Source organism: Sprattus sprattus (assembly GCF_963457725.1).
Source record: "Sprattus sprattus genome assembly, chromosome: 14".
Taxonomy (NCBI): domain Eukaryota; kingdom Metazoa; phylum Chordata; class Actinopteri; order Clupeiformes; family Clupeidae; genus Sprattus; species Sprattus sprattus.
The window spans coordinates 18320559-18339369 of NC_137912.1; the positions used below are offsets into that span (position 1 = coordinate 18320559).

An 18811-nucleotide genomic window follows, 5' to 3' on the forward strand; every position below is an offset into this window, starting at 1 on the left:
TGGTGTGTAGCCCCAAGGTTCATAATAGGAGGGGAAGACCCCGAGGTGGCAGCCCCGCACAAACTCCTCATAGTCCATGGGCAGGAGCGGGCTAGTGGAGGACAGGAACTCAGGGTGGAACACAATCTGATGGATAGATAGATAGATTGATAGACAGATAGATAGATACATAGATAGACAGATATATAGATAGGGAGAGAGATAGATAGATATATAGATAGAAGTGAGTAAGTGAAAAGGGAAGAGAGAGATGACAACAAATAACAACAAAATAAGGGAGATGTGGTGGTTCATTGAAGAAAAACGGGCCAATTGATTTGACATTATAGGCTTGGAAATGTGACCCAACACATACATTTTTTATATTCTTCTTCACTTGTAGTATGAGTTTTCAGCCTACCTTCACACGGTCATTGCGGCTGTTGAAAAGACTGATGCGACGCACATTACTCAGAATTGGGTCTGTCGAATCGTCCAGCATGTTGTGAGTAGTCACCGGAGGAAGAGAGTGTCTCTGTGGTGGGTGTGAATGGACAAGGATTAAAAGTGCGTCAGGGGAAAAATCAATACATTTGCTGATCAATAAATGAAAGGTCTCTCAATCAAAAATATGGATATGAATGACATGAAACTGCATAAATGACAGAGCAATAAAAAAACTAATTTAGATGATCATCTTTCTCTGACGCTGACCTCCAGAAGATAATGTGCTTTGGGCCTTAGCGAGACCTTCCGCCTACTCATAAAGTGCAGATGAACAATATTTTTATGACATCCAATTAAACAACGAATAATAATGAATATTCTCCCAAGAGTGGCAGTTTGTCCATCTTATACAATTAGGCGAGTATTTCCCTTGGGTTCCTCTTGTCCCTTCATGATAGGTAAACAAAGCAAGATGACTGATGTTTTTGGTTTAAGAAAATCACGCCCTTCAACCTTTTTCAAAGTTTCATCCAACCCCAGGGATTCTCAGACACACACCCAATCAATGTACTGACATTTACTTTATGGTGCACAACTATTGATATTAAACAGTGGGTTGATTAGACGTCCATTCCGTGCCTTGTAAGGAGGGGCATATATCACTGTAACACATTCAATCGACTGACTGCTGTTATAAGCCTGTGGGTTAAATAATGTCGCACATCGCTACATTACAGCAGCCTGATGTATTTCTAGAGACAGAGCTTCAGGGGATTCCCTCACATCTTGGTATTATTTCTCATCACGGTGACTCGTCTCCATAGCAACCTGGCTGTGACCTCACAATCCTCTCATTCACAAGAAGCTAATCCAGCCATTCATAAAAACAGACCTGTCAGTGAATGAATGGCAAAAGACTCACAGGTTATCTCCTCCACCCCCCACCACCCTTTCTAACACCACATGCCCCTCACCCCCCACCCATCATCAGTGTCTACTCTCTGCCTTTTTCATTGCATCTGTCATATTTATGTTGTCTTGCAGTTCTCTAGCTCTGCAGCTCTATCACCGATGTCAAACACCTATTGGTACAACAGTTTCTCCGTGTTACTTTCAGTACACAAACCACTCATTCACAAGAAGTCAATCGAGCCATCCATAAAAACAGACCTGTCAGAGAATGAATCGCAACAGACTCACAGGTTACCTCCCCCTTATTTGAATCCCTTGGGTATTCTAACACCCATCATCAGTCTTTGCCTATTCATTGCATCTGTCATATTTATGTTGTCTTGCAGTTCTCCAGCTCCTGCAAATGGACTTTCTTCTCACCAATGTCAAACACCTACTGGTACAACAGCCTCTCCGTTTCATTTTCAGTGCAATTGAAAACGTATTTTACACCTGCAGTCATCCTGAAGCTTAATGCAAAGTACCCACTGAGCTTCTACACTTCTATCAGCATCACCGTATAGTATTTTCACAATTCATTGACTGTGTTTCACCAGATCATTTTTACTGTTCATCTCTGGAAAACGTGTTAACCTCATATATGGGCCATTCTACCGAATTGATGCAAAGTCATGTCGGATATATTTTGAATTTTTTTATGCTTTATTCCCAAAACTTTGTCCGTATGTATATTGTACCATATCTAAAGTACACATACTGTATCTAGTAAAAGAACAGTCAAGTTTTATATTGTATTTTCAGAATGTGTTGGAATGTTTTTCCTCTTCCAAAAATTGTCACTACCGAAACATCACATTTACTATAGTAAAAAAGTATTATTATTGACCTGTTCAGATTGTGTTTCCTTCCCTTCTCTGAAGAGTATTTTTACAAATATTTCTTGAAGGTTTTCACAATGAAATCCATAGAAATGAATTTTTTACCAAATTTTCAAGTTCAATTTTTCTGTTTCGGTAGTGACTGCACTGTTTCGGTAGTGACTGCACTGTTGGATGGATGTTCATTTCTCTCCCAAAATCATCCAAAAGGTGCTCTGGGCCGCCCTTTAGTCCACACAACACATTTATTTAAAAATGATGGGATTGAACTACTTACCATTTAATTTTGTCACTACCGAAATCATCTGGTCACTACCATATGTTTCGGTAGTGACTGTTTCGGTAGTGACAATTCTAGCTAACTTTAAGCATAAATAAAGAATTCTAGCAAGCACACGGCTTGCAAACACATCTTTGAAGAGGTGAACACACATACAAACATAAGATTTTCCATGAAACCCCAAAAGGTTTACTTAATTGAAGAAAACATGCGTTTCGGTAGTGACAATTCTTAAGGTTACACGTCGATTTTCAGACTTTGGAACACATTTATATAAAAACTATGGGATTTAGCTACTTACCATTCAACCATGAGGGACAGAGATGCAGTGTCACTGCATGGTCAAAAATGCAGAGTCGTGGCTAAAACACAGGATCAGCCAATGGACTAAAACTCTTGTGTTTCGGTAGTGACATGAAAACTAGGGACATGATTTTTTGAGTATAGTAAATTGATTTAAAAATTAAACCCACAATAAATCTAAATATTCAAAGTTCTGTATCAACCCAATCATAAAGGTCTTTGAAATGAAATCATTGAAAAAAATCAAAAAAAAATTGAAAAGTGTTATTTAAAGGCATTGAAATTTAGATGTCAGGGTTGGGGACAGCTACTTCCCAATAGAAAGTACCCTATAAATGATGATTTTGTATATATTTAGCTTATCACTATCTCATGTAATGCATTGGGTTTATATAGACCATAACATTTTCTCATTAAATATCTATGCCTAAATACGTAATTGTTTTGTAAATAGTTTTTATTGTTGAGGGACTGCATATTACACGAATTCGGTAGAATGGCCCATATAGGTGGGAGAGTCTGTCTCGACCTGAGTCGCATAATGTGTGGAATCCGTATTTAATATTGTATATCAGTTTTTATGCTTTATGTCTTTATGCTCTTTTGTCTGAATGCATGAACACACATGTATCTCTCAATCTCATTTGGGTTGCTGCACATCACTTTGACCCATACTTGTTAGTTTGTTTTTCCTAAGGACTACGCTGAACATTGACATACCTGAGTGGCGTAGATGGCTCTCTTCATGATGGAGAAGTCGTCCCTCTCCAGAATCTTATTCATGTCTGGGATCTCTCCGCTGGCGTGAAAGGGAGAGAGTGTGTGAAGGGAGAGAGTGTGTGCAGGGTGGTGTCACCTCTCACCTCAGGGTGTGTTAGGATGTCTCTCATTTCACACTCCAAACTCCCTGTTCACACCCCGTTAGGACCCCCAACAACACCCACCCACACACCCACACACACATACACACTCGCTCACACACACACACTGTGATGTACTATGAGGGTGGTGAGTGTAAGGGGGAGTGGTGGCATCTAAAGCCTACCTCAGCAATGCCTCGTAAAGCCGCTTGCCAAACTTCTCCTTCACTGACTGAGCGGTGTCCCTGGAGAGAGAGGTATAGAGAAGAAAGAAGAACAAAAGGACAAAAGAGAACAAGAAAAAACTGATCAAGAGAAATAATGACAGTGGAGGTTGAGAAAAGAAAAATCAGAAGTGAGATAGTTCAGAAGTGATGTAGCAAGTATTTTGTGCCTGTGTGCATGCATGTGTGTTGGTGTGTGTGTGCGCGCATGTGTGTGTTCATGCATGTCCGTCTCTCCATGTGTTTTATGGTGTATGTGCCTTCATTCGTGGCTGTGTATGTTTGTGTACAAGTGTGTGAGTTTGTGTGAGTTTGTGTGTGTGTGTGTGTGTGTGTGTGTGTGTGTGTGTGTGTGTGTGTGTGTGTGTGTGTGTGTGTGTGTGTGTGTGTGTGTGTGTGTGTGTGTGTGTGTGTGTGTGTGTGTGTGTGTGTGTGTGTGTGTGTGCGTGCGTGCGTGTGAGTCTGTCGATGAACATCAACCCTGTTGCAGGCCTCTGGGCTGTGTTAGGAAGCGTCCCAAGCCGCAATCGTGTGCGCGCGTGTGTGTGTGTGTGTGTGTGCGTGTGTGTGTGCGTGTGTTTCGCACCCGTGTGACGCACCAGAGCTGCTTACGCACAGCTTGTCCCTTCAGAGACTCCACATTGAAGTTGTTGGTCTTGGCAGGCATGATGAAGAACACCACTACTGTCACATCGTGCTTATGAACCTACTCGGGTAAAGCAGAGGACACAGCCACCACGTGTAACCTTTTAACAGTTTTATTCTGATGGTAGCTTGAACAGACAGCAAGAAATAATGATAAACAGTTTGACAGCTGATCCAATACATGATTATATACAATGATAAAGAAAAAAAGAAAGAAAGTAGAGGAATGCAAAAAAAAAGAAAAGAAAGAGGATGATAAATAACCAAATAAATAATTTTTGGTTGATAAATAACCAAAAATTTGATCATTAGTGGGTAAGCAGTAGAACTGGTATATTTGGATTTACTTTAATTTATTTCATTTTTGATTTATTGTCTGATTTTGATTTATGTTTGATATATACGTTGTAAAGCCTTTTTCGCTCTGGCAGGGGGACTGCCAAAGGAAAATAGCCTTTTGGCTATAATTGGGTGCATTTACATCTTAATGTTCATGAATGTACACTGTCCCTCTTGATCAAATCAACAAATTGTATTGTATTGTATTGTATTGTGTAGGGAGGACACAGATGAACAGACATAAAAATACGAAAAAGTATTGTACCTTTAGTAAATAGTTGAGTCTGGACAGAGACTCCAGGAAGATGTCTGCCCCTTTGTTAGAGAATTCATATCGGCCAGCGATGAAGAAATAGAGTGTTTTCTCCAGGTTAAAGTCAAGGTGTCTAGTTAGATGAGCAGATAAAAAAGAAAAACAATGTGAATGCTATTTTGGCTAATGCTAAATTCCAGACCAAAAGTGTAGTAATGTTGATACCTAATGCTCAAGTACTACACCTAACCCTACCGTCATCTCACCACCGATCCAAGTCTGTCTTCTGATGTAAACAGTGTCAACACAATGGCTTTTTGATCATTTATTCTGGGCTATCCAAATAAACTGAAACCCCACTAACAGTTATTTGCTAAAAGACTAGCCCATCTACACGTTTAAGGCATGCTACCAACATTTGCACATGATATCAAATAAAGACTATGAGCACACAAAGGGAAGTACGAAAGACCAAACAGTGGGACAAAACCTAACAACTCTCTGTGATAAACAGGTGCGCTCACAGACCCATAGAAGTGTCCGCGGACAAACTCCTGGATGCGAGATTTGTTTGTGGAGTGCAGGTTCTGGAACTCATGCATGGCCGAAAACTTCTTCACATTCAACCCGTTGGGTGTCACAACATCTGGAAGATGAAACACAGTTGCTTTAGTAACCACCACCTCTCTTACAGTAATGGCTATAAGTGGGTCAAAGAATTGATGGTAATTAGTTTACTACCATATATTGGAAGACTCAGTCATGGATTTGTCAGTGATGATCCAGGTTTATTCTTAACAATGGCGGCCACACATTGTTGAGACAGAGGCTTGAAGTCACACACTCACTCACAGTGTTTCACCTTAGCTTATCTAACCTACTCCTTAGAGAACAGGCTCTTATATACATAATGGTTAAGGGGTGTTACCAGCTATTCAAAATAGGCCATGGCTGCAGACACTTTTGCCCAAACCTGGGGGGAAGGGAGTTCTCACCTCCTTCCCCAGGTCTGAACAAAGAGCCCTCACCAAGAAATGTTTAAATGCCAATAAAAGTAATATATTTATACTAGGTATAAATAAGTTGGAATTAATGCAACTAACCAGTCCCTTCATTCCCCCTTTTTAAGACAGAATGTCTTAAACATAACATTAGATATTAACTATATTTTCTTATTTTCCTTGTGTGAGTGGCTTTGTTCAATCTCTGTCTCACAAATGGGGCATAGTATTCTCAGCAGTAATAAATACATGTACAGTACATTGTAGCCAGCAGGGAAATAAAATTAAAAAGTGAACCAAAAGCTTAAAAATCAAATCACATGAATCCTAAACTAAAATAAACTAACAAAACAAACAAATCAAAAATGTTTAGGATTAAACAAAAGACAGAACATTTTAAAACATTTCCTTTCTGGTTACTAAGTGGTCCATGCCATGTAAAATTTCTTTATTATAATGTCGGTTGAAGGGTAATACGCTTTAGTGTCCTTGTAATCAAGTGTCCGTGTGTGTGTGTGTGTCTTGAGTCAAGTGTCCGTGTGTGTGTGAGTCTGTGTGTGTGTGTGTGTGTGTGTATGTGTGTGTGCGTGTGTGGTGTCTTGTGATTTTCCGTGTGTGTGTGCGAGTGTCCTTGTGTTTTTCCGTGTGTGTGTGCGAGTGTCCTTGTGTGTGTGTGTGTCTTGTGTGAGTGTCTCCATTCTTTGCTCCATATGGGGTCGTCCAGCCTATTCACTCCTTAGCATATCAGGAGATGGCTCTTGAGTGATTCCTTCAGGGTGAGAGGTGTTGATCGTCTTTGAGTGGTTCCTTTTGGTCAAGAGATGTGGATCTTCTTTGATGGTTGAAGGTGATGGCTGTCCCGTCTGATGGTCCAATGGTTTTGTTCCTCCAGATGGGTTGATTTGGGTTCAAATGTCCCCCTTTTTGACATCTCCTTTCCTTGTTGTCATCGTGACGAGGCTGAATAAGTTGTTGGCTGTCCCGTCTGATGGTTTCTTCCAGAGGGGTTGATCTGGGTTGAATGGTGCAGTTGTCCTTCATCCGCTAATCTCCATATCCTGTAACGAGATTTTGGGGGAGATAATACTGGACAACACTTACATGAGGCAGGAAGCCTCTTAGCATACTCCACACATTAGACAATAGACATTTGGTATTGGGTGTGAAAAGCTGTTGATGGTATGTCTGCGCCCAGATTCGCCATTGGATGTTAATGTATGTGGCGCCCTTGCGGTTTAAGAAGCAGGTTTTCAGGAAGAAACAGTGTTAGCAAATGTCATTAAAAAATTCACAGATATCCTTTAGAGCAAGACGTTGAATATTTGAAAGTTAATCAAACAATTTCACCTGAAAACAAAAGCAGTGGTCACATTTGTTGTTAACAGTTCTGTAACTTCATTCATTCTATGGCTGGCCAGCCCATTCACACATACACAGATTAATTCGCTTGCTCAGGAGACAATGTTTCCATTCCTAAAAGAAAATAAGTTATTTAAAGTTCCAGTTACAGTTTACAAGTTTAGTTAAAGCATTATGTCATAAAAACCCTTATTTCATCCAGATTTCAGGGGCCAGTGAAATGCCAAACCATATAAGGCATTTCATTAATTCAGCGCCCCTGGCGTCATTTTGTTAGGTCAGAATTCAGCAACTAAGACCTGCTTAAAAGACACACAAAAAAAACAAAAAGATCATTACTCAGGGATATGCTTGCAATTGTTCATAATTGTAACACTTCATATAATGATTTTAACTTGGGTTAGATGTGACCAGCTTTCCTAAGGACAGGAGGCCAAATATTCCGGTTTGCATATGAAAGCTGACCCTGAAAAGAGTTAGTGAGAAGTCATGGTAATTCACTCATACAGCCGGTCGGCAGACAGACACACACACACATTCATTTGCTTATTGCAGGGACTTATGTTCACGCCTAGAGAAAGGAAAGAAGTGAGTTACAGTTTACAAGTTAGTTTCAAAGATGGTCTCATAAGATTCAGTTTTTCATCCAGACTTCAGGGACCAGTGAAATGCCAAACCATCCAAGGCATTCAATTAAATCAATGTCCCTGGCATCCTTTTGATGAGGTCAGACATTCAGCAGCTTAAACCTGTTTAGATAAAATACATTCTGCAGTTATCATCTTATTTATGATATGTATGACTTGTAGGATCTAAATCGCTCTGAAGCTAAGCCTCAGCTCCTCCCCCTTTTGATGTTACAGCACTTTTGTTGCTGTAAGATCATTACTCAGGGAATGTGTAGTTATCTTAAACACCTACTGTATATGCAGGATGAAGACTGTCCCCAAAAAAAAATTACCAAAAATATTCTTACAATTGTTGGTAAAAATGTTTTACACTTCATACAATGGGTTAAGAAAATAATGTCTTGCATAAAAATAATTAGTCTTGCTATGTGGCTTGGGTGTGGTCACTTAAGCCTGATGGGCTATTGAGGGTCTCAGTCAAGGCTGGACCTGACGTGTGAATTAAGTGAAATGTGTGAAAGTTGTCTGTAACTTTCTGTGAGAAGTTACAGTCTAAAATCTAGCAGTCTTAAAATCTGACCTTCTCAAACGCATTTTGAAATCTGGATTTAGAGAATCCTATGTCTTGAAACATGACTGGTCAAATCCAAGCACTGAGTTTCCACAATTTAATGTAACAATGTACAAATTAACTTAAATTTAAAATAATGCTGTGTCCTGTTTTCACAACACCCGTTTTTGTTCACAACACATATAATCCCTTTGGACCTAACATCTGAGACAGACAGCAATACATTGTAGCATGTCAACCCATCAACTCAGACAGCGGTTGACAGTGGCTACCCTTGAGCGTTACCGCACCCAAAAATCTTCTGTGATACTGCACAGGCACTTGCTATCCTATTATTCCTAAGGTTAGATAAGCTAAGGTGAAACACTGTGAGTGAGTGTGTGACTTCAAGCCTCTGTCTCAACAATGTGTGGCCGCCATTGTTAAGAATAAACCTGGATCATCACTGACAAATCCATGACTGAGTCTTCCAATATATGGTAGTAAACTAATTACCATCAGAATCCAGCATGAAATAAAAGTAATACATTTATATTACGTATTATTCACTACTATCCTTTTTTGGCTATCTTGGAATTGTTAAGACTATACAGTAATAGTTTTATTACATGTTGTTTTCTATGGTGTCATGATTACATTGTGTGAGTCGAATAGGAAGGAAAACTTTTTTTTCTATTCTATTCTAATTCATCTCACTGCAGCATTGAAGAAGAACCAAGTATCTATTGTTCATAGGTGTTTTCTGGTGCTAGTATCTATGGTTGCTAGAAATCATCACTGAAACATCACACAGGCGCTGTCTGCCGATTGGCCCACCTGGGTTCCTGTGCAGCATGTGATTGGCCTCCACAGCTGTGATCTGTGAGACAGTGGTGAAAATGTGGGCACAGTGGACAGCCGCCCGCTCCAGGCAGTAGCGGTGATAAATTTGCCTCTCCCCGGCTTCCTGGTCGACGTTGAACTGAGAGGGAAACGCACACAGAATTGTCCTTTCAAAACTCATAACTCAAATTTTGGCTGTTTAGCTTGTCAGCTTTGTTGACAAATCTTAATTGTTTGACCTCCTCCGCTATTGGGGGTGGTCAAGAGCTTATCAAGTATCTTCAGAAGGTCTTGTAAATGACCAAACAAAATGACCACTTAACCTTGTAAAAATCTTAACACTGACAACATTGCCATTTTGTAAAGGCCTTTACAATTCTGCTTGCCCATAGCTTTCACTAAGTTATTCTGTATGTAATACTAACAACATAAGGTCAAGGACTGATTTCAATTTTGAGACAGATGGCTCCCCTTAAGAGATGGGTTCTGATCAAGGTTTTCAAGGTTTTTGCTTGCTACTGCTACTAGTGTGATGTCTCTGGGGGCTTCAGGCGCTGGTAACTAAAGTGCATGGAGGGAATCTTTATTTTACATGAAGCTATATAAAACTGAATGGAATGATGGATCAAATTAAAAATTAGATTGATCTGGACTGAGCTGAACTGAGCTAAACTGAGCTGATCAGAATAGAGTAGAATTGAATTGAAAGGAATTTGAAAAGACATTCTCAACTGCTAAGGCTGAAGTGTCCAGAGGTGTGTCAGGTGTTTATGAGAGGCATGTTCATGAGGAGAACACAGAACCCTGGAGACTAGCTAGCTGTCCATCAAGTCAGGCAGTCTGTTAACAAGCACTCCAACTCCAGTAGGCCAGTATGACCTTTACCAACAAGGTAATGGCAACCAATTATTCACACACTCCTACTTGCGCAATCACAGACACACAATGCACACAGACACACATTCTCACACACAGAAGTGCTTTGTTTCATGATGCACAGTTCATGAATATAGATAGACTTTCAGCCTACTTCAGAGCCCCAATGCTCAATTACAAACACAAAAACAAATTACATGAAAATAAACAATAATTGAAACGATAAAAGAAAATAAACTACAAATGCAATACGTGATGATTTAGATCATGATGTTTTAAATGTTTACATTAACTAAAACTGGTAGCTGTTGAAGACAGAATATTTGTATTGAGTTGTGTGTGAGTGTGAGAGAGTATATAGACATGTGTCTGAGCTATCCAGAGAGTGAGAATGTGAGTCCTCACCTTATCCAGGTTATTGTAGAAGTCTGCATTCCCCGCACACAGGTATCGACCCAGAAGGGTGGCGTGCGTTGTGAAAACTGTTGCTATGGGGATCTTCCGTGAGCGCAGAAGCACGAGGCCGACCCCCGCCTGCCATTCATGGAAATGGGCGATGACTTTCTTCTCCTCTCCGATATCATCGGTTAACTAGAAAACACCACCAATCTATCTAATTATTAGCTATTGAACAGGCATACAAAGATATTATTTCCTAAGCAGTTCTATAATGAGCTACTTTACACTTTTGTCCAATAAAATGTATTTAACCACACAACACACCCCAAACCAATAACCAATATTCATGAGTTAACAAGACAAACCTGGCCTATTTAATTATTATATTTAATTACAAGGAAATACATGGCTACATAATGAAACAAAATCAAAGGGGTTTGAAAATTCTGCACAATGGGCCTCATTCTCGACAGCAGTTGAGAAGACTTTAAGAAGGACTTTCTTCTGAACTCCACTTCGGTGGATTTAGGAAATCATTTGCCATTCTCCATAGTTTTCTCATCTGGGATTTCTTCTGAACTTCAGAAGACTTTCAGAACACCAAATAGCAGTCGTAACTCTGCCGGAATCTTCTCACATGCGATTCCTCACATAACCACAAGATGGCCGACGGGGCAATCTTGTGGTTATTTGAGGAATCGCATTTTTTTAAAAACTGGGTTAATGTCTGAATTTGTGAGAAACCGTTGGTGATTGCGTTCACGTCAACTCTACAGACATCCTCCAAACCAAATATTTATAAAAATAATAAATACGAGAATATTTGTATCATTAACAATTACGTTCCACATTTATAGTCATGATTCTACGAGGCATCGTGATGTCATTAAATAAATAAAAGGACTACACCAGGATGCTAATCCAGACTATTCTCATTTGTAGATCCATGTTGGTGGAATGAACTGCCTAGCTAGTACTACCAGAGCAGGCGGTGCCTCTCTACCTTTAAGAAGCTTTTGAAGACCCAACTCTTCAGAGAGCACCTCCCTTCCTAACTGACACTTCGATTAGTACTTACAGCAGTTGCATTCCTGCACGTCTTTTTTTTGTTCTACCTCGTTTTTCTATTTCTTATGTAAAGTAGTATTTATTGTTACACTAGGTCTCTATTGCTCGTAGCTTGACTGTTCTCTCCCTTGTACGTCGCTTTTGACAAAAGCGTCTGCTAAATGACTGAATGTGAATGTAAATGTACACGAAATCTGCAAATTTAAGTGAATAAATAAATAAACACTAAACCCAATCGCATTAAAATAGCCATAGTGGAATAGAATGGACTCATATACATCCTGCAGTACCTCCATGTCTGCACCGGCATGTTAATTGTATTGCAGTTAAATCTGCATTTTTTTGCTAACTTTCCGCTTAGACATTACTCGCCTTACGAGGTGCTTTCGTGTGGATTCGGGAGATTCCGACAGCACACGTTTCTACGATTGCATGCCCTAATAAGGAGCTGGCGGGGCGTGTATGTATGCAAATCCACTTTCACGAGAAAGCGCATCAATTTAACCTCCTAAGACCCGCCCATTCCTTTTTTGTCCTCTGTGGAGGACATGAGTCTGAGGACTTTAAGTTAAGCACAATCAATGCAATCTTTTTGAGTCCTACTGTACAGTGAAAAGGACATCATGGGCTTTCTAGTGAGGTCACAATTGTGGGTGTGTGGCAAACAGAGCACATGGACTTTCTTTTCAAAATGGCGGCAATTGCACCATCCATATTTTATGGCAGGAAGGGTGGAAAGTTACCAATTTTTTTGCAGACATAATGTTTTTTTTGATAATAATCAAATTGTTTCTTCAATATAAGAGTCTTAACTACAATTTAGAAAGATTTCAAAAATGTACAGTCATTTTAACCCTTTGAAAACACAACTTTTATTTAGTGTCCTCTGTAGTGGACAGCGGGACTTACTACCACCAGTTTTAACCACTTTCCATACTCTAGGAAGCAGGAACTGAGTGAGGCAGAAAATATATTACTAAGAACTGATGCAGGGGAGTCAGATTTAGAGCTGTCAGGGGATGAGGTGGAGGAGGGCCAGGCAGTTGAGCTGGAAGGTGAAAGCTCAGAGTAGGACATATCAGCTTTGGAGGAGACCGAGCAGGGAAAAAAGAGACGCTGACGGTCCATTATGTGCTGTTAGTTGTGTTATTGTATGTTATTTTTAAAAATGATGTTCCAGTGTTCAGATATGTTTCCTCCAATGAACTAGTTCTTTATGTTGATGAAATGAAAATTCATTTTAACCAAAAAACATATGAGAATGAATTCATGTTTTTGATCAAGCAAGACCCGATGTCCACTACAAGGGACAGATGATAAAAATAAAGAAATATATTTTTTGAAAAAAAAATATTTGCAATATGCTTCTTTCAGCCACAATACTTAAATTATCCCCAAAAAATCTGAATGTCAAAACCTTTTTTCCTCCTGGTCTCAACTAATCCGGAGGAACACAGCTGAGAAGACTTCAGATGCTAATGAACGCATTTTCAAGTGTGCGGGAATGCGGCGGAAGCGTTTCCCTTACGTTGTTTTTAGTAAGTAACATTTCAGAAGAATTTCAGAAAATGAACGAGAATGAGGCCCAATGTCGTCAACTTGAGCTACTGCACGTGAAATGGGTCACCATGGAGACAAAAAGGTTCACCACGTGGGTATCCCAAATTGCATCTGTTTTTCTCATAGTAGACATTGCATTGCTACAGTAAGACACATGTCAACTTGTAGTCAGACGGACAGAGGATGACCTCTTTGAAGAACCATGCCACCAGCGAGCCGAAGATGAGCGCGTCGTTGGCCTCGCGGTCGTGGTTGGGGATCCCAATACCGCACGTGTCCCACAAGTCTCCTTTCCAGCGGTCCACGTTCCACGCCGAACCTTTGATGTCGAAGAGGATGACGAAGGGACTGCCCTCGATCAGCCAGCGGCCACAGTACACCTAACCCACACACACACAATACAGAGCAGTCTGTCAGTTGCTTAGTCTATTTAGTTACTTTACTTTAGTTAGTTAATTTAGCTAATTACCAAAGTTGTAAGATTGATAGACATTACAGTATTAGTGTCAGACATAAAGCACATTATTTAGCCCAGCCTGTACATTACTTTGGCAATACGTGAGATGCTTTATAATATGCTATATAAATGAACATGACTCGGCTTAATTGATTCAAAAGTGTAATACAGAAACAAATGGTGTGTGTGAGTAAAGTTTTTGACATACTGTTGGCACTGAAGATTTTTCTTTTTACTGTTTATACTTTTTATGTTTATGTCGACTATACCTATATTGCAAGCAATTACATAATTGTGGCCTGGAACTTTCTTCACTGTATCCCATTGTATCCCACATACTGTATTAGGTCTAAATGTCTCTGGCAACAGGCAGAAAAAAAGTTGGAGTTAAGATTGCTCCGGGATATAGGAAGACATGAAGGCCTATGGATCTGAATGTGACAAGGTGACAAGGGTCTGCTGGGTTGTTCAGTTGTTTTCCTCCTTTCATTTGGTGTAGTGAGAGACATTTGATTGGAGGGGAATAATGAATCACACACACACACACACACACACACACACACACACACATATCACTTTTCAGACATGAATTCCTGAATGCTAAGAGCGAACGTGGCTTTCTGCATTTCCTTTCCTCTAAGTATCATGCTGAGCCAAAACCCTGGGCAGTCCACCACAAGAAGGTGAAGTTTGCCCTCTGCTGGACAGCAGTTGTCACTACGGTCACAACACTAAACCCTCTTTTTTTTAAAGCTCAGCAAAGACATTTCAGTTCAATAAAACTAAATATCATGACCCACCTTAATCCAGCTGTTTCAAAACTCTCTTTTTTTAATGATTAGGAGGGATCCAATGGTTTGAGTAAATTGTATTCAAACAACACATGACAAACAACCACAATGCCATCATTTTCATTATAATCTAAGGAATGCAACAGCATTGTTTTCATAAATAAATATGCCATAAAATAAAGATCTTAAAATATAACCTCTATGCAGATAACAAAATAAACAAAGAATAGTTGATGACCTGGTTGATGGCAGAAGTAAAGACACAAAAGCTGGCTGACCTGGCAACCGCTGTTGATGAGAGCATCCATGGCTTTCTTAATGGCAGGGGTCGGGGGGTCGCACTGCTCCACTTGGGTCTTGAAGTTGTGCTCATAGTAGGGCCCCATCATGAAGAAATTATCACCCCATTCATCCACTGTGATCTTTGCTTTGGTTTGAATGACTGTGTATATCCCTCCAACTGGACAAGTGCAAAAACACACACACACCCACACACACACACACACACACACACACACACACACACACACACACACACACACACACACACACACACACATACACATGCTCACAGGCGCGCCCACAAAGACACACATGTTCAAAACATCAACACAAATATAAACTGAATGCGTTTGATGAATCCTCTTATTTTTGTGTCCGGGACAACCCGTAAAGCTTTTTAGATGTTAGCTGTTATGCACCTAGGGTCAGTGCACAATTGGATTGCACAAAGGTCAAATGTCTCACTTAAAAAAAAAACTTTCTCTAAACACCGTTGCATGTACATAATACTACCACCAGGAGGCACCACATAAATGTCACACGAACCAGTGTAGACCATTTACTAAAATATATATATTTATTTTATGAATGTTTTTTTTACTGGATGTGATTGTCTGTCTCATTCACTGGCTTCTATTTCTCAGTCTATTTTTTTCAGAGAATGTTACTTTGAAATTGTATTTTTTTTTTCACTTCACTTGAGGTGGTAAGGAAATATTCTGAATTGTATTATGTTGTTAAACTATAAAACTTGTTATTTTTTCCTGGAATAACGGAATCATTGTAACCATGCTTTGCATCAGTGACGTACACCTGGAAATCTAGTTCTGCGGTTTAATGTTTAAAAGACAGAGGTCCATTTCCCCACTGGTCCAATTGTATGCAATATTTACTCTTGGGGGCCTGTCCAATGGACTCCCATTTCCCACTATGACTATGACTTTCCCCTTCCCATTATGTTATATGCTATGGAGAGGGTGAATACTCCATGTGCCAGAGGGGCAAGGAACTTCTATAGGGGCCTCTCAGTTTGTGACAAGCAAACAATAGGGCCCATTACACAACGCAACGAACCACTAAGAGCTGCCCATAGAGGATAATAACTTACATTCAAATATCAACTGTAACCCAACTACATAAGCACTGAAGGACTGACAGCATTGCAATATACAGTATCCACTGACCCTCTCTACTTGCTGGATGCAAGTCAGCTTTTATGTTTATTGCCCACCTTTATTAGTTACTTCCCATGCAATCTCAAAAAGCAGAAGATTCTCCACGGGGACGTCGTCCTCCTCCAGAAGAGAAAATCCACTTAAAGATGTTATGGACAGTGATCTGGACATACGCCTCATGGTGCCGTCCGAGTAGCGCCTCTCTCAGTGGAAATCAATGAGTCTTCAAACCTATTGGCCGCGGTTAATGAAACGATATTGTCCGCAGGACTGAGCACAGTAGCGGACTCGTGAAAGCTAAAAGGCGGAGCGGAGCCTTGATGCTGAGGGGGAGACTTAGACTGGCCAAAGGGGAAACGCTTGCATTAAACGCGACCCGTTTTCGCAATCCCAAACTGTGTCCCTCCTGCCACACTGCATAGGGACTGACCCATGACAAGCACAGCAGTATTGGACGCTGGACTGAAGTCCACTGACATCGAGGTGAAAGTTTTGGAGAACGCTTCAAGAGGCACGCACGCCATGCGGACGTGGAACAAGCCTCCGGACGTTTTGCGTGAAGTGTAGCATTTAAATTATTAAAAAATAAAACTACTTACATAGATTGAATATACATAATTGTAATTGTATAAGACATAATCAACAAGAAGGAGATTAATAGCTAGTGATAATATTGTTGGTATTGCGTTGATAACAGGTGTAATCTGTTGTCAAGTGTGCGAGGTTTAGACATAAATCCAATCTATTGCTGTGATTTGATATGCTGATCCAGCGAAAAAGTTCACGCACACACTGTCAGAAGCAAACAACACTATACGACAGTGTACACACAAACAGTGCCAGGACCAAAACAACAAAAAATGACGTAACTCTACGTAAGTGACTAGATGACCATCTACTGATTATTATTTGTATACAGCCAGACAAACCTGGGAGGGAGTGCACCTATAGACATGTATACATGTCTATGAGTGCACCAACCCCTTGGTCCTTGCTGTCGTTTGTATGGGGCGCCGTTTGTAAAATGTTGCACGTTCTAAAATCCTGCTCAGTTTTGTTACATTAAGCATTATTATATTGGGGGGAAAAAGCACGACAATATTCAAAAAAAAAATCTGCCAAAAATTATCCTTGGAAAAGTTATTGCATGAATTTACATGAATATCTATCTAAATGTTTGAAAAAGTGACATATGAATATTGTCGTGCTTTTTCCCCCATATTATAATGCTGAATGATCCAAAACTGAGCAGGATTTTAGAACGTGCAATATTTTACAAACGGCGCCCATACGTTTGTGTGTCAGCTGGGGGAGGCATGAATCTCCTCCCTTGTCCAGAGTTCACATTGCAGTCCGTACACTTTTAAAAACATTGGAACTGCTGATAATGGACCGCAATTGCTATGACAACCGCGGGGTTATAATGGCATTAATTTAGCCTGCAGAGCTGAAAAAGAATGGGAACCTTGTTAATTTAAAGAGCTCATTTATTTGTTATCGCTGGAAGTCTGCATTTATCAAAAGTGTGTTGGTCAGCTCTAGCCTATTAAGGCGATTAGGTTGACACAATAATGAAGATGAGATGATTCAGTTGTTGTGGTTGTTGTTTTTTATTAACAAAAAATACAATTTATAAGTCACAAACTTCTATAAGTCGTTTTGTCAATTTGTCTTATGTAGTTTAAGTCTAATGTCTTGTTCTGTCTTTGCTAATTATTTTTATAAATAACCATGCGGTTAACATAACATTTTTAGCTCGGTAAAAGGTTATTATTTTCATTATTGTTTCTGTTTTTGTGAAAACAGCTGATATCTATGTTCTTGTAAACTAATACTGTTGGGAAAATATCTGTAAGGTACGGGCAGGCAGCATGTAAACACAATTTGAATAATGGCCTCGCTGCGCACTGGTGAACGTAAGTTCCTGGAAACGTCAATTACGCATTATCACTGGGGCGCGCGAGCACTCACCAATTTGGTAGTTGCCCGCGCATTCGCTCGATTCCCGTGCTTGAGGGACTCGGTCATTAAAGGGTAACTCAAAGAGGTATATATGCACAGCGACTGGATATGCTTGGAGAAAAGCGGATTACCTACAGCAGACGCTGCGTGAAATATTGTATGCGCGTCAGATAACTTTGGATATCTTTTAAACATCCCAAAAGGCATGAGAATGCACGCGCTTTTACTAATTTCAGCAATAATTTGCCACTATGGAGCAACGGGGACTTTGATGTACGACTATGAACAACCAGAGCTTACCAGCACACAAGGTAAATGTACTTTCCCCTTCATTCAAACACTATTTGTAACGTTAACGCAGTTGTCATTAAAGATTACCAGTTTTACACAGGGAAAACAGTTATGCGCCATTGTTCTAATTGAAAAAAAGGGATAAAATGTGTCAACAACTAAATGTCTTTCATTTTATGAATAAATACGACAACTTCATTTCTGCAGAGCCTGCACCTGTTAAGGTTCGCCGGTACGCAGAGGTAGCTCGCAGAGAGACCAACAGCCCAGGAGGGTCAGAAGATGAGGCCCTCTGCCTACTGTCAAAGGAGAGAGACGCCGTGATGCACCTCTCCTGCAAACAGAGATTAACTCGGAGTAAATTTAATATCAACCCGTTTGGATTGCGATTCGGGAAACGCCAGGATCTCCTTAACATACCATCTACGACATCAGGAACCCGAAAGCT

The 18811-nt window shown here is 40.1% G+C and overlaps 1 protein-coding gene across 1 annotated transcript in view; it reads right to left on the bottom strand.

The window, feature by feature from the left end:
* The window catches only part of gys2 (glycogen synthase 2), a gene marked incomplete at both ends in the record, with an annotated part of 21997 nt that extends 5707 nt beyond the window's left edge, over positions 1–16290 (bottom strand). The window contains 12 exons of the mRNA XM_080850917.1: positions 1–126; positions 401–514; positions 3520–3598; positions 3845–3904; positions 4483–4589; positions 5133–5253; positions 5649–5766; positions 9497–9641; positions 10784–10969; positions 13594–13785; positions 14932–15113; positions 16167–16290. The exon at positions 1–126 is cut by the window's left edge and continues 1 nt beyond it. Of these exons, the coding sequence (XP_080707043.1) occupies positions 1–126; positions 401–514; positions 3520–3598; positions 3845–3904; positions 4483–4589; positions 5133–5253; positions 5649–5766; positions 9497–9641; positions 10784–10969; positions 13594–13785; positions 14932–15113; positions 16167–16290 (1554 nt within the window). The remainder of the gene's footprint in view (positions 127–400; positions 515–3519; positions 3599–3844; positions 3905–4482; positions 4590–5132; positions 5254–5648; positions 5767–9496; positions 9642–10783; positions 10970–13593; positions 13786–14931; positions 15114–16166) is intronic.
* Positions 16291–18811: the final 2521 nt, after the last annotated feature.